This window comes from Prunus avium, chromosome 3 (genome assembly GCF_965620075.1).
Source record: "Prunus avium chromosome 3, drPruAviu1.hap1.1, whole genome shotgun sequence".
In the NCBI taxonomy this organism is placed as follows: Eukaryota; Viridiplantae; Streptophyta; class Magnoliopsida; order Rosales; family Rosaceae; genus Prunus; species Prunus avium.
The window spans coordinates 30638012-30652623 of record NC_142286.1 but is presented as its reverse complement, the minus strand read 5'-3'; the positions used below and the strand labels follow the sequence as shown (position 1 = coordinate 30652623).

At 37.2% G+C, this 14612-nt stretch overlaps 2 protein-coding genes across 3 annotated transcripts; both read left to right on the top strand.

The window, feature by feature from the left end:
* The first annotated feature begins 6176 nt into the window (after positions 1–6176).
* On the top strand, positions 6177–9651 carry LOC110765911 (protein JASON). Of its 2 annotated transcripts, XM_021969153.2 has the most exons (8): positions 6177–6517; positions 6898–6946; positions 7056–7135; positions 7645–7892; positions 8238–8439; positions 8521–8994; positions 9082–9164; positions 9254–9651. In XM_021969153.2, the coding sequence occupies exons 1-8, from the start codon at positions 6338–6340 to the stop codon at positions 9360–9362; spliced, it is 1425 nt and encodes a 474-aa protein (XP_021824845.1). In that variant the 5' UTR covers positions 6177–6337; the 3' UTR covers positions 9363–9651. The 2 variants fall into 2 exon arrangements, with proteins under 2 accessions (XP_021824845.1, XP_021824844.1); XM_021969152.2 differs by having other exon boundaries at positions 6178–6517; positions 8238–8994.
* Positions 9652–10100: 449 nt separating this feature from the next.
* Positions 10101–12790, top strand: LOC110765940 (glutathione S-transferase F9-like). The gene is made up of 3 exons (XM_021969187.2): positions 10101–11244; positions 11358–11406; positions 12078–12790. The coding sequence occupies exons 1-3, from the start codon at positions 11101–11103 to the stop codon at positions 12530–12532; spliced, it is 648 nt and encodes a 215-aa protein (XP_021824879.2). The 5' UTR covers positions 10101–11100; the 3' UTR covers positions 12533–12790.
* Positions 12791–14612: the final 1822 nt, after the last annotated feature.

The window sequence follows — 14612 nt, the reverse complement described above, 5'->3', positions numbered from 1 at the left end:
ACCCTATGAAGGAAGAAGACATGACGTGATGGTCTAGCTAACTTCAGTCCTTGACCATTAAAGCAAATTTAATCTTCTTCACTTTTTTTGGGTCGAAAGGAATTCGATCTTATTATCCAATTGACTTCAATCTGATTTGGTCTTCAAATAACTTTCGCCACTAAAGCAAGAGTTAGGCGTTCTCCAACCAATTTGGTCCTAAATCCAAATTTCCTCCTTTCAAAAATTAATTTTTTGGGTTTTGATCGGACTCAAACAGTTTTTTCCCCCAATCCTTCATACTCAAATTTTAAGTCCGCAACTATATTAAATTGTTTAAGAATGGTTTAAGTCTATTTTTTTTTCATGGATAACTTTTCTTCATTTAATCTTTTTAAATAACTTCATAATTTAATTTTTTGACCAATTTGACCTTAAAAAATTGAAATTCCACAAATATAATTTTATTTGAGAAATTGGTGGGTATTTATAGAGTTTGAAGTGAGTTTTGGAGTTGGATTTCATTTAGGTTTAGGTTTGGGATTATTTGGGTTTGGCCTCATGAATGGCCTTAAAGAAGGTAAAAGAATAATGCTAATAGCCAATGGGTTCCCACCACATATTAAAGAATAATGCTAATAGCCAATGTCAAACCCCGTGGCACCCCCGTTCGACCCCAATGTACCCAAAAAAAAAAAGCTAGAAGAATCGTATTAATCGACCAAACTGACATAATAATGTATATTAATTATTAATTATTTCTACTAAAATATTAATATTGTCAAATCATTTGATAATATATATCATTGAACATTATGTGAATGGTAGCGCAACGTAATGAAGTTGATTGGCTGCTTGTAGGTAGGTATGTTGGAGGAGCTGAGAGGAAGATCCTTCCATGATTCCATGATTCCATGTGCATTTGTTGAGGGCCACCGTCCCCTTTGCTTCATCGTTTTGGGTAGCCGGGGGGGTATCTAGACATGTGGTGGTGGTGTAGAAATTTCATATAACACATTAAAATGTGTGAATTCAACTTTTTTTTTGAGAAATTATAGGATTGCATTCAAAATTCAGACAAAAAAGCCATTAGCCACAAGGGGCCAAAACAAACTAGCCACAAAGGGCGATTACAATAACGGAGCGGTCGAACAACAAAATTAAGACAATCTAGTGCGCCTTCACTAACGATCACGCAGGATCGAATAAACTCTGGTATAGGCATCTCAACTAAGATTGCAAACTCAGAATAAACAAAAATAGATAAAGCTTGAAAAAACCAAGCCATAACAATACAAATAAAACTCTCACAAAGGAGAGATAAAAGCTCTCACAAAGGAGAGGTGAAAAGCTATCACAAAAGGAGAGGTGAAAACTACACAGAGAACCTACAGAGTCTCTGTGACTTATTCCGAACATAAAGAAACCGCAAAAAAGATGGTGGTAGAGATCCCACGCAGATGGAGATATGACGTCGAAACGCAGGTGGAAATCCAACACTGAGACGCAATCGCCTATGATTGTTGGAGGAAAATCATAACAAATCGCAATCGCCTATGAGGGAAAACCATTTATCTCTGACAATAAGGAGAGAAGAGAGGGAGGAAGAGAAAGAGGGGAGAGGAGTGGAAGAACAATGACTTCCTCTCCCCTCAAAGTGAAAACGATTCTAGGAGGGTTTTTGGGAGAGAGGGGCTAGTGTGAATTCAACTTAGAAATATCTTTGAAATTTTAGAGGCGTCGTTTATAAAATATTTTATGTTATGTATGGTAATATATTAAGTCGCTGTCATATTGACGCGTTGTTATAAGTTTGTTCCCATAGTGCATGGATATATAATTAATCAATTGCTACGTCAACACATTTAATTACTGGCCGACCCACATAAGTACCAATGAATTCAATTGTCCTCACTTCTCACTATTGTTACATATTCGTAATGTTATTTTGAAACGGTAAGGTGTTCGGCAAAATGCCTCAAAGAAGCCGAGCTAGGGTAGGAAGCCGAGGGTAACTGTGCCAAGTGGTGCATGGGCACACCTCTTGTCCCCGTAACGAAAAATTCCTTAACGCACAACGGAATTAAATCATATGTTGATTTATTAGCACGTGAATTACACATGCTAGTAATAGACAAGGACCATAATATAATAACAATGATGAAAAAGTGTGGACAATAAAAATTATAGTGATAAAATGACTCATAGGTTGTCGATTGTGGATTGTTGTTGTGGCCATGAATCTCCCGACCCCAATCTTTTCACACACTTTTTGGTTTCTTTTCTGCTGCCATGGAGAATGCCTCAGGACCACTGCAATTAAGTTCACCACACACCATGGCCACCATATATATGCGAAGTGATGGGGAGCCAATTTATGGTGCTTTTGGTAAAAGACAACGACCCACTTGGCTTGGCAAACTTTTATTGTATTTTGTACTAGAAAGAACCCAAGCGTGTGTGTGTGTGAGACAAAAATTGGTGGTTGTGAATCGAGGGGTGTTGCTATCTATCTATCACTTGGGTGTGAGTTGGACACAAACGTCATTTTGATTTGCCTTCTGTCATGTACACTTCCTGGTCACTCATTGTTTTGCCTTTGGCAAAGATTTATTATCTTATGGAAAATGAATTTTGATCTTGCCAAGCCCATACAATCTGTTCTACAACATGTAGTTTTCAAATTTTCATGTACAATTTCTACATTTTAGGTTTATTCTTTTTGGAATTATCTGTTGCCAAATATTGTCAAACCAATTACGTAATTGTATCTACATCCGTATCACTTTATAATTTCTCTTTGAAAAGAGGTATATGTCGTTGAAAAAAACGGAGCGATGAGATTCACTCCATCCATTGTAGCAACAATAGCTAGGTTTTCCGTAGCTGAGTAGATTTGACAATTAGAAAATGACAAATTAGGAGCGGCCGAGGGAAAATTCGAACTTGCAACCTCTTTCTGAATTGGAAAGAGAACTACGAAGAGGACAAAGACAAGACTACGCTAGGCCCAACGCTCATAATAAGATATTTGGGTCATGCTAATATTTAAATGGGCTTGGGCTAGACTACGATTTAAATTGTGCACCATTTCCCACATGCCCTGAGACTCATCCTCACTAAGCTCAAGCTATTGGCTCCACATCTCATGGTGCTTTTTGAACTTTTGAAAATTACGTCTCACTACTTCGGGATCAGTTTTCCAATGACTTCCATGAAGATTACTTTTATGTTTTCGGTGACATTTGCTTTTCATGTCCTTGTTTTCACGACATGCCACCCCACACAGCAAATTTCACACTCCATACACATCATAAATGGGTTATATATATATATATAAAAAAGATCATTAATCAAAAAAGATTTTCACATTAGTCTTGTATGTGTTTCAAATTTGAAATCTAACCTCTTTGTTATTTTTTATTTTTGGAACACTCAATTCGTTCTCCAACACAAAAAACAAAATTTTAACCCCCACCAAAAAAAGAAAAGAAAAACATAATAAGAGGGCGACCATTTGACTTCTTATTCTAATTTTAAGAATGATAGCATTAAAGGTCAATGAAAAAAGAAAGTATTGTTGAAGAATAGTGTGTCTCATAATGCATGAACGGTTAGTATATTCACATTCTCTTATTAAAGTAAGAAACTATAAAGAAAAAAGAAGGTAGTAGTTAGAGATATTAGGTCTTATGGGGTGAGTAATTACATTTTGGTACTTCCAACAAAAAAAATAAAAGAAATGACAATGTGGAGTTTGTACTCCACATGTTATAAAATAACCATACCTTCTTTTTATTTGAGAAATTCTGGGGTTGCATTCATAATTCAGCAAAAAAAAGTCACTAGCCACAAAAGGCCAATACAAAGTAGCCATAAAGGCCCATTACAATAACAAAGCGATCTAACATTAAGACAATTTGGGACTCCTCCACTAACGATCATGCAGGATCAAAGAAACTTTGGCATAGGCATCCCAACTAAGAGTGCAAACTCAAAACAACCAAAAAGAGATAAAGCTTGTTTGTACCATATCTGACCCTCCACTCGTACAACGACACGTGGATCTCATAAACTCGCCCAAGCACCCAAGGCCTCGGACAATCGGCATAGGCTACTGATGATATTGTCTCAAAGCAGCAAAAGATCATTACAGGGCCCAACACAGCCTACAATCGGTATCCCCTGCCGATTCTGCAGAATCAACCTCGAAGCACCCGCCTGAAATATCTAAGGACTCGTGTCAACCTCACAGGGCCCTCCCACGAGTCCCACATCGGAAATGAACACCACAAGCATACTAAATGCCCTCTATAAGTATGCCCCTCCCACTACAATACAGGGGTAAGACTTTTCGGCTTGACTTTTATACTACTATATAGTCAACAGCAAGAGCTCTTAAAAACAATCTTACTCGAGCATCGGAGGGTCTTAGGCTGGTTCCACACCGGTTCCATAGACTTTACGAGCTTCGCTTATCTTCTATTCAGGATCAGCATCCAAGGACAGGAAGAATCGGCATCCAACACCCAATCGATCTCTTGATCGTCCATCCCACTTGTAAGTTGCACTCATCTCTATCTATTCAAGATTTAGCGCCAACAAAGCTTGAAAAAATCAAGCCCTAACAATACAAAGAAAATTCTCGCATAAGAAGGGTGGAAAGCTCTCACAAAGGAGATGTGAAAAACTCTCACAAAATGAGAGGTAAAAACTACAGAAAAATACCCAAAGAGTCGCGACTTATTCCAAACATGAAGAAACAACAAAAAGGATGGTGATAAAGATCCAACATTGAAATGCATATGGAGATCCGACACCAAGACATATCTGCCTGTGACGAGTGGAGGAAAATCATAACAAAACAAAGACAAATAGGGGAAACCTTTTGTCTTTGAAAATAGGGGAAGAGAGGAGAAGGGAGGAAGGGAGAAGGAGAGATGGGAGGAAGAACAGTGGCTTCCTCCTCCCTCAAAGTGAAAAACGTTTTTGGGGAAAGAGGGGGCTTATACAATAACTATACCTAAAACATAGAAAATATCAACATCTCATCCAACCATACACCATATACCATACAATAATTTATGAGAGCTAATTTTCCCACTCTTCTTTTGTCCACTTATATTTGTTGGAAATTGTATGTTCTCACCCATCTTTTGTCCACTTACACTCCCTTGTTGGAAATTGTGTGTTATAGTAAAAAGTACTAAAAAAACAAAAGGAAATGTTGTTGACGCCAAAAAGTGGTTTCCTGACTTTGAGGGTCAACTTAGTAATTTTATGCCTTCGGTATCCTTGATGCCTCGGTAGTCAACGTGATCTGCAATATGAGCAAACGCACGGTAAGACCTAGGGCACCGGTGTGGTACCGGCCGAAGGCTCTCCGATGCTTAAGTAAGTTCGGGAATAGAAAGTTCAACTGACAGATCAATAGGCTTGTATGCCGTGAGTTCTGATTACCTCTATTTTGGGGTAGTTGGCCTCTTTTATAGGCCTTGGGAGGTGTGCATTTCGTTGATAATTTCGATGTGGGACTGTGGACATCGCTGGGGAGCATGCCACGTGTCCCACGAGAGGGTGTTGCCCTAATGGGGCGATCGGTAGGTAGGGTGCCGAGGGCGTCCCTGACCAAGCTCGATTTCTTCCACGTGTCTCGTCCTCATTGGCAGTTCATTTTGTGTATAAACAAATGTAAATGAATAAAAAAAAGAGTGAGAAAACCAGCACTCTAAATTATTCTAAGGAAATATTTGCTTTGCCTTTTTATTTTATTTTTTCAAACAAATCAACAATGGCATGGGTAATCTGAATCCATTTTATTTGTTTTATAATCTGAATATATTTTATTTATTAAAAGAGACGACGACAATTTGTACACAGATAGACGTTATGAACGAATACCCTAATGTGTCCAAACAATTAAACCTGCAATTACAAACATTCTTTACTTGAGCATCCATATTCCATACGCCCTTCCCTTCCATATGCAGCACAATACTCGCGGTTTCTCATATATTTCTTTTCTATTTGGTCCCCAATATTTCTACCTAATTGCTATATCACCCCTCTCGCACCACGTTACACCGCCCACAGAGCGAGTATTGAACTCAATGCACTCGATCAAGTACACAAGACCCCAGGCCCCTCCAATTTGGCGAGGCGTATTTGTTTCCCTCGTTTTGTTTGTTCAAAATTCAAAAACGACCCAACAACTCCATTCATCCTCTCTCTCTCTCTCTTTCTCTCTCTCTCTCTCTTCTCTCTTTCTCTCTTTCTCTCATTGCATAAATCACCTAAAAAAGAAAACCAAGAAGAAGCTAGGGTTTTCTTTTTCTTTTTCTTTTAATTTTCACAATCGATGTTATGCTCGCTGTTGGACCGTGAATTAGGGCTTCTCTGCAGATCGGTGTTGAGGTTTCTTGACAGGTCGGTTTCGGGAGCTATGGGCTGCTTCTTTGGTTGCTTTAGGGTCAAGGACGATCGCCATCTCCGCTCTCGGCCTCACCTCGTCTCCCAATCCTCGCGTAATAATCAGACGGTAAGGTTTCCGTTTGGTTCCCGAGAAAATGTTTTGTCTTCTCAGTGTCTATTTTTACTGTTCTGTGAATTATTCGAAATTTTGTGAAATTTTGAGGAAATCAGAGTCAATTGAGTACTAATTTTGCGCTTGATCTTGAATTAGCCTAAGAAAAAAAAATTTAGATCATATAAATTTTCAATTTTTAATTTGGTTGCTGAGGATATCATAGAAATTGGAACCAAAAGCATTTCAATTTACTATTGTTTTGTTCTATTTCGTTTTATTAGCTACCAACAGTCGATTAGTGTTTCTTTTAGTTAGCTTACAAACAGTGGATGAATGAGTTCTATATAATATAACACTGCTTTCTTGTTTTCCATTTCCTTTATGTTAATCAGGAAGTTGTGATATCTCAAAACCGTTTGTCGTCTCTATTTTCAGCCGAAGGTATATATATATATATATTTTTATCGCATATCAACCTTTTTCTTCAATCTGAGTCATAAATTTTATTGCTGAATTTACTTCTTGTTTGGTTTGCATATAACTCTGAAAGAGAGAGAAGGTTCTCCAAGCAAAGATAGGGAAAGTCCATGTTATGGGTCTCCACAAATTGACAAGGAGCTGAGGAATGAGGTATGAGTTTGGAAGTATTGGAACCATAGTCTTGTGCATTCCGGCTTTTTACTATGGCTTGTCCCTTACAAGCTAGAACATTGACAAATTTAAAGACCTTTTGTCCTGCGCACAGTGAACTTGAAAATGAATATAGCACTTAAGATATAGATTATTTAGATGGTAATGCTAAAGAATAACATAATTCGAATCTGATAGGGAGATTTTTGCCAATTAATTTGTTGGGTGTTTTAGTGAAGAAACAACATCAATTCATGTTGCTCCATTATTGTAATGTGATATACTGCAACAAAGACGTTCTTTTCCAGTATCATGGTGTTTAAGTGAAGAAACAATACCAATTCATGTTGCTTTATAAGTTACACAGTGTGACATTCAATGGAGCTTTAATTCCATTTTTGTAGTAGATTTAATCTCATTGTTACAATTTGCTGGTCACATTTTTGTTTGAATTTCTTTTACTGTTGAAAAATATTTATTTTACTTATGAACCGCACCTTGTTCTGCAGGCCAAGTTTCTTAAAGCTTGTGGTACGTTAGTAGAGACCCCAGTTGAAATTCGGAAGGCATCTTCAAAGTTAAATGGCTCACCCCATCATGATAGAGGTTCAGAGCCTCCAAAGTTCAACTCATGGCTTCCCAACACATCCATTAAACAACTTCAGCAGGAGGATCAACCAGATCAGCCCCTTACGCCTATTAAACTTGGTGAAGAGTGGGGAAAGGGATCACGTCCTTCAGAGCATACACCTAGCAGGTTCTACAACTGTATTGAATGCTTGAAAATTAATAGATTTGCTATTTATAGATGACTTGGGAGATCGTTTGCTAAACCATAATTTCAATCTGACATCGTTTAGCATTGAAATTTTTTTCGGTTTCCATAGGGAAAAATCGGTGCCAATTTGAAATGGTCTGCATAAAATAATTGTTTTTTTTTTTTTTGTCTTTTTCCGGTGTAATGATCTGGACTTTCAGGAACCTTTTAGATTTAGTAAACATACTTGATTCGTGGGACTTTCGTCCTTATATTTTAGATTTTATTTCCTTGGAATAGCATAGCTTCTGACACTAGTCCAATTTATTTTGTTTGAAATGGTAGTATGTCGAACCAAAAGAATACTGGAGGAATCTCTATCAGCTCTACTGAAGGCAGTGGAATAGTTACTGATTCGACAGTCAAGACTGGGAGTATTTCAACTCCAGATGTCCAGTGCAGGAGCAAGGCTGTTCGTTTTGAATGCGATATCGATACAAATTCCTCCAGAGGTTCTTCATCCGAAAATTATAGCCGGAGTGCGAAGGTATCTGAAACTCCAGGAAAACAGAGTATATCAAAGCCCTCAGTTTATCCAACCCCACTAACTCTGTCTGATGAGATGCAGACACCAGGAACTGTTTTCCCCGCAAACCTGGGAAATTTTCCGAATGGAAAGGCTCGAATCAGGTCCCAGTATGTCTATGCCGTGCAAAACCCTGTAGAGGGCATCTCTCAGTGGAAGTTAATGAAAGACGAAGATTCGAACTCACAGGGACTTTCAGGTGAGCTAAGAGAATCTCTTAACCAATCCGGAAACGCAACCCCTATATCAGAAGTGGGGGCAAAAGAAACTTCATCTGGACAAGAGTTCAATGTGGAATCAAGTTTGTCCTCCTGGCTGAAACCAGTAAATCGAGATGACAACAACCAAAACTTTGGTTATGTTCCTGGCCGAACTCGCCATTTTGGAAGAACTCCTGGGGACAGGCCTATCATTGGGCTTGTTGCTACTCACTGGAATGAAGATGAGCCTACTCGTATCTCGCCGAAGTGGTGGGACGGCAACGGGATCCCAAACTCAACTAATAAATACAAGGAGGTATGCCAAAGTGCTTTCTATTTCTTTTTGCAGCCTTGAATCTTTAAAGTAGTGTTCTGAACTCTGAAGTGATATTTTAACTTTCAGGATCAGAAGGTGAGTTGGCATGCAACACCATTTGAGGAGAGGCTAGAGAAGGCATTGTCTGAAGAAAGTTTCATCTCTCAGAGGTATTGAATTGCTCTGTGTTCTGGCAAGGGTGTGATTTTTGTCTAAAGAAGCATTGATTTGCCTTAACAGCATTTGTTTTTGTATGCAGAAAACACATTGAGGGAAAGCCAATTGTATTCGATGAGACTGAGGAGAGTGATACTGCCCTTTCTCAGTTGCAATCTTCATCCCAGCCAAAATCAGTGGTTTCATTCTGATGAAAAGATGGTGGTTTTATCCCATTTTGTTGCTTGTGTTACATGAGTTTTGTTGTTGAGGAAGTCAAGCTCATTAAAACTTAAATTTGAAGTTTGCCTCTTGGGGGTATTGGGCAACTTGTTGATTGGCTTGCATCAAGCAAGCCACTGAACGATTAAAGCGGATTCTGGAAATTTTATTACTGTGTCAATATAGTCATGCTGGCAGCATCCTAAGCTGCTTAGAATGTACAGAATTATCGGAAATCATATCTCAGTGTTTTGGACTATTTATTTATTCTTCAATCTCTATTGCTGTCATTCTCTGTTCATTTGAAAACATTGCAGTTTGTGAGTAACTATAGTGTAGTTCGGAGCATGGTTATGTGATATAATTCGTTTATGTGTTATAATATAAGTGGTGTAACTTGTTTATGTGGGAGTATTAATATTATACTCTGTCATTCACTCATATTATAATACGTGATTGGAGTAAATCTTTTTAACCACTTGAACTACAAGCTTCTTGTATCACTTGGTCGTATTTTAGTATCATATAATAATTTCTCGGAATTTGGTGTTCTGAAGACAAAAAAAATATGATGTGATTGTCACACAACTCAGGACCCATCGAAACCCAGAAAATATGAATTGGGTTGGGCTCAGAGAACCTAGGTCCACTAAATAGGCCCAAAATACATAACACTGCAGCCCTAAAACCCAGAAGAAGAAAAAAAAAAACTGAAATATAAATGGAAGCTTCCGGTCGGCGTTATGTAGAAGGGCGCGGGTGGAGCGGCTGCTGGTGTGTGAGAAATGGAGTTCAGAGGAATGCTTTGCTCGAAGCGGCATTTAATCAAACACCATGTAGACACGAAAATAACTGAGGGGACCGTGATTTCCCATACAATTTTATAGTTTTCAATCTGAATGCGTTTGGTTACTTTGCTGCTCGTATGACATCTCCTCTGTCTCTCTTTCTCTCCCCACTCTGCCCACCTCGAACCCTCGGGGCCTTATGATGATGTCTGAAGGCTCCACTTCGCTTTGAATAGTTTTTTTCCTTAGGTTTGATTAATTTATTTTCGTATTTTTTGTTCCATGATTTATGTTCTTGTTGGTTTTTATTTTCTTCAATAACCATGAAATATTTACAATTTATTTTGAATTTTCATACAAGACAGTGCCTGTGATGTAAGGGTTGGTTTTCTATGCAAGCTGGGTTTAGAATGGCTTTAAATTTCAAAGACCAATTTTGTGTCTGGCCTGGATTTTAGTCAGATTGGGTTTAGAATGGCTTTAAATTTCAAAGACCAAGTTTTTGACATTGTCATTTAATATAATTTATACAGAGTTGAGGTAGAAAAAAGAATATTAGAAGGTGATGATCACTTTAAACTTTCAATGGTTTTGATGATATAATCCTAGTTGAATGCATGTATTCTGGAGACTTTAGGCACCTTGGTCCTTGGGGTCCCCATAAACCAAAGATGACTGTAGATAGGCCACCATGATTGGCTTGCCCCAGTCAAGGATAATTAAATTTTCACTGCCCCTTGTGATGATGAGCTAAGAGCTTATCGAAGCAAAAGAACTAGTGACCAAAGGCAAATTGGATACCTCTTTTTCATTAAAGAAATGCATTCTTCTGAGAGATAGAGGAAGAGCTAGAGAGTCTATATAAGAACTGGGGACCAAAAGCTGTTCTGCACAGACACTTTGTAAGTTCTTTGTTTTTTCAATTTTCAAAAGAATCAGAATGGTAGTAAAGGTGTATGGCCCTTTCTATGCTTCACCTAAGCGTGTGCTAGTGTGCCTTGTTGAGAAGGAGATTGAATTTGAGACCAGCCCCATTGATCTCTTCAAGGGAGAGCACAAAGACCCTGAATTCCTCAAATTGCAGGTTAGTTTTAGCTATTAATTTTCAATTGTTAATTGTGATTGCTCCACTCATACTTATCTCTTTGGAAATTATCTATATATATGATCTTTGCATTGTTTTGTCTTTACATGTAGCCCTTTGGACAAGTTCCTGTCATCCAAGATGGGGATTACACTTTATATGGTATGCTGATTTTTTAATTTTATATTAACATTCATTGACTTTAATCCCTTTTTGCTTGTTCTCATGATACATATTAAGTCGTTCAATAATAATGTTCTTGTGTTTTCTTTGTTAGATATATGTTGAAAATTCTGACAAGGGTTAGTATAGTTGAAATTTTCTATTTCTAAACAGTCTAACATGTTATGTTCTTAACTTATAACAATGTTGATGAAAACCACATCGATCATGCAGATTTTCATTTGAAGTTGAACGTGTTTCAGATTAGAAGCCTGATAACTAAGTTGCCAGGGTATGTAGTATACACCCTGGTAATTATGTAGTATGTATTTACTTTGCTTTGAACTTTTGGGATGAATTTCCTAAATCTGCAAAGCTTTGCAGTCATTACAGCAGGATATATAATATTTGGACATGTTTTTTATGGGTAAGATTTGACTATATAATATCCAGGGCTAGAGTATAACTACATATGGCATTACATTTTGGGGCTTTACTTCAGTTCTTTATTTAGAATTGTGTGCAACATCCAGCAAACATTGGAATGTTTAGGGAGAGAGAAATTTATGCAAATTGTTTCATGACAAACTTGTTATCTGGATTTTTTTTGTCTGCATCAATGTAATGATCTAACAAGTTCTTTGATAAAATTGTCAAAATTTGATATGCAGAATCACGCGCAATCATAAGGTACTATGCAGAAAAATACAAGTTCCAAGGGACTGATTTGCTGGGAAAGACAATTGAGGAAAGAGGTCTTGTGGAACAATGGCTAGAGGTTGAAGCAAGCAACTATCACCCACCACTAGACAACTTAGTTATTCAGATTTTGTTTGCCCCAGAATTGGGTCTTCCTTCAGACCTGAAGATCATTCAGGAGAGTGAAGAAAAGCTTGGCAAGGTGTTGGACGTTTACGAGGAGAGGCTGTCGAAGAGCAAGTATTTGGCTGGTGATTTTTTCAGCCTTGCTGATCTTAGCCACCTTCCATTCACCTACTACTTGGCAAATAGTATGGGGAAGGAGTATATGATAAAGGACAGAAAGCATGTCTCTGCTTGGTGGGATGATATTAGCAACAGACCTTCTTGGAAGAAGGTCCTCCAGCAGTTTGGTGCCCCATTTTAAGGTATTGGAAGAAATTTTTGCATGCAACGAGTGCATACAATGTGTCTTGTAATAACTCGTAACGTGAACGACCTGGTTGTATACAAGATATTTTGTATCTTGGGGTTTTGGGCAAACTAAATAATAATAGTACTTTGTGGGAATAATGTGCTCTGCCCCTTGTAATTCTTGCTGGATCTGTAATAACTAATAATCCATTCAGGCTGTATAAGTGGATTAATATGATATAGTTGGAAAGGTTTTGTTAAAAGCAGTACTTATTTCTCGTCTTGTATTTGTATAATTCGCACATGATGATTGAGGGACTTTAAAATTGATTAAAACCCAGTGATTCATTTATATATAACCTATAAATATTAGAAGGTTAACACTCAACGGGAGGTTTTAGAACTAATTTTTAAGGAAGGGGGTGTATTCAATTAGGATTTTAAAAGATTAATTTGGGATAAATAAGTCTTGTGGTATTCAATTAAGACTTTTAAATAATCTAAACAAGTCTTGTGGTATTCAATCATGACTATTAGGATTTTTTAAAGAGTGTCCGAATCTAGTGGTATTCAATCAAGACTTTAAATAAGTAACAAAAAGTCTTTTGGTATTCAAAAACTTGCTAATTTCAAAGGATTTTTTTTTAAATGTGGAATTTATGTGACACTTTAGTGGGAGGTATAAATACCAAACCCTATCTCAAATCTCACCCTAACCCATCAGACTTTTCACATAAGATTTTTTTTTGTCTGCTAGAGAAGATGAATAGCTCTTCGTGAACAAGGTATTGCTTCCTTCTCATGTTGTGTCTTCTTGCGTTTAATGCCATATTTGTATATGGTATGTGTCTATGGCCCTTCATGGGTTTGTTGCTACCTTTTCCATGTTTATATATGATAGCTCTATGGCCCTTCGTGGGTTTGCCGTTACCTTTTCCATGTTTATATATGATAGCACTATGGCTTCACTATATAATTTATCTTATTTTTAATATGTAATTGGTGGAAGATTTATGCTTTACTATATAAGTATCAATAAATATATACGTACAATAATAATATTGGGTTGGTAGACATATGTTTCAGTTAAGTCAAGGTCCATATTTGCAAGAAGATAATTATAGCTTGTGTCCCGTCTCGAATGGGGGGCAAATTTAAAAGGTTGAGTGGACATGGAAAGGCACTGTTAACCATCTCAAGTCAAGTCAAGCCGAGTCAACAACTGCAAGACAATAGTGATAAAGAATCTGGTGTCTGGTGTGCGTTGGAAGGCAAATCACCATCTCAATTCTCAAGTCTAGTCTAGGTTAACAGTTGCGTGGGCTGAAAATTAGGAAATATTTGGCCAAAATTCAAGTAGGTACTATTGTCTTGCCAGAATTTGCTCCAATGCACACCCAAAAAAAAAAAAAAAAAAAAGAAATTCAGTTCCACTTATTGCACCCTCAAAAAATTTCTCCAATATAAAATTAGAAATTATTGAAATAAGAAGAAAGAAAAAAGAAAAAGTGATTATCTGATTTGTGTACTCTTCAGTGTGCAGCTTGTTTTTGTCTATCAAGTCAATCAATATAGTGTGATCCAAAATAATTGAAAACTCCAAATTTATTCAATTACTTAAGTCAAGTAAATGCCTAACCACTTAATTGCATCATGGAAATTACAATTAGTGTCTAACTTAATTTGTAGTAGGGGTTGCAAAACACCCACTAGTGTAGTGATTTGGAGCAAATGCTCCCTCTAGGAAAGGTCCTCGATTTGAGTCATAGCATCCGTGTAGTGTGTGTGAGTTTAGTATGCTATTACCCCTCTTAATAGGAAATGTCCTAAACAAATAATTAAAATAATAATAAACCTTTTGGAAGGAAAAATTCCACCATCATTTGGAAAGCTTGGGAATTTGTAGAGGCTGTTCCTGGAGAATTCGTGCATCATTGAACTAGACCGACATTGCTTATTATCCGACTAAAAGTTGGTTAGTTAGCATCATAAAAGTAAAAATATCAATGTGGTCCTTTCAAATCTTATAAATTCTTATGATATAAATCTTTTAAATTCCAAAGGTAAAAAATCCTAATTATAAAAATCTTTAA

What these genes read in the sequence shown, in the direction of transcription:
- LOC110765911 (XM_021969152.2), top strand. Translation starts at nt 6,338, where the DNA reads ATGTTATGCTCGCTGTTGGACCGTGAATTAGGGCTTCTCTGCAGATCG. An exon ending in ACAAGGAGCTGAGGAATGAG is followed by an intron (nt 7,136 to 7,644) that starts GTATGAGTTTGG and finishes CTTGTTCTGCAG; the next exon opens with GCCAAGTTTCTTAAAGCTTG. An exon ending in GAAAGTTTCATCTCTCAGAG is followed by an intron (nt 9,165 to 9,253) that starts GTATTGAATTGC and finishes TTTTGTATGCAG; the next exon opens with AAAACACATTGAGGGAAAGC.
- LOC110765940 (XM_021969187.2), top strand. Translation starts at nt 11,101, where the DNA reads ATGGTAGTAAAGGTGTATGGCCCTTTCTATGCTTCACCTAAGCGTGTG. An exon ending in CTGAATTCCTCAAATTGCAG is followed by an intron (nt 11,245 to 11,357) that starts GTTAGTTTTAGC and finishes CTTTACATGTAG; the next exon opens with CCCTTTGGACAAGTTCCTGT. An exon ending in TGGGGATTACACTTTATATG is followed by an intron (nt 11,407 to 12,077) that starts GTATGCTGATTT and finishes TTTGATATGCAG; the next exon opens with AATCACGCGCAATCATAAGG.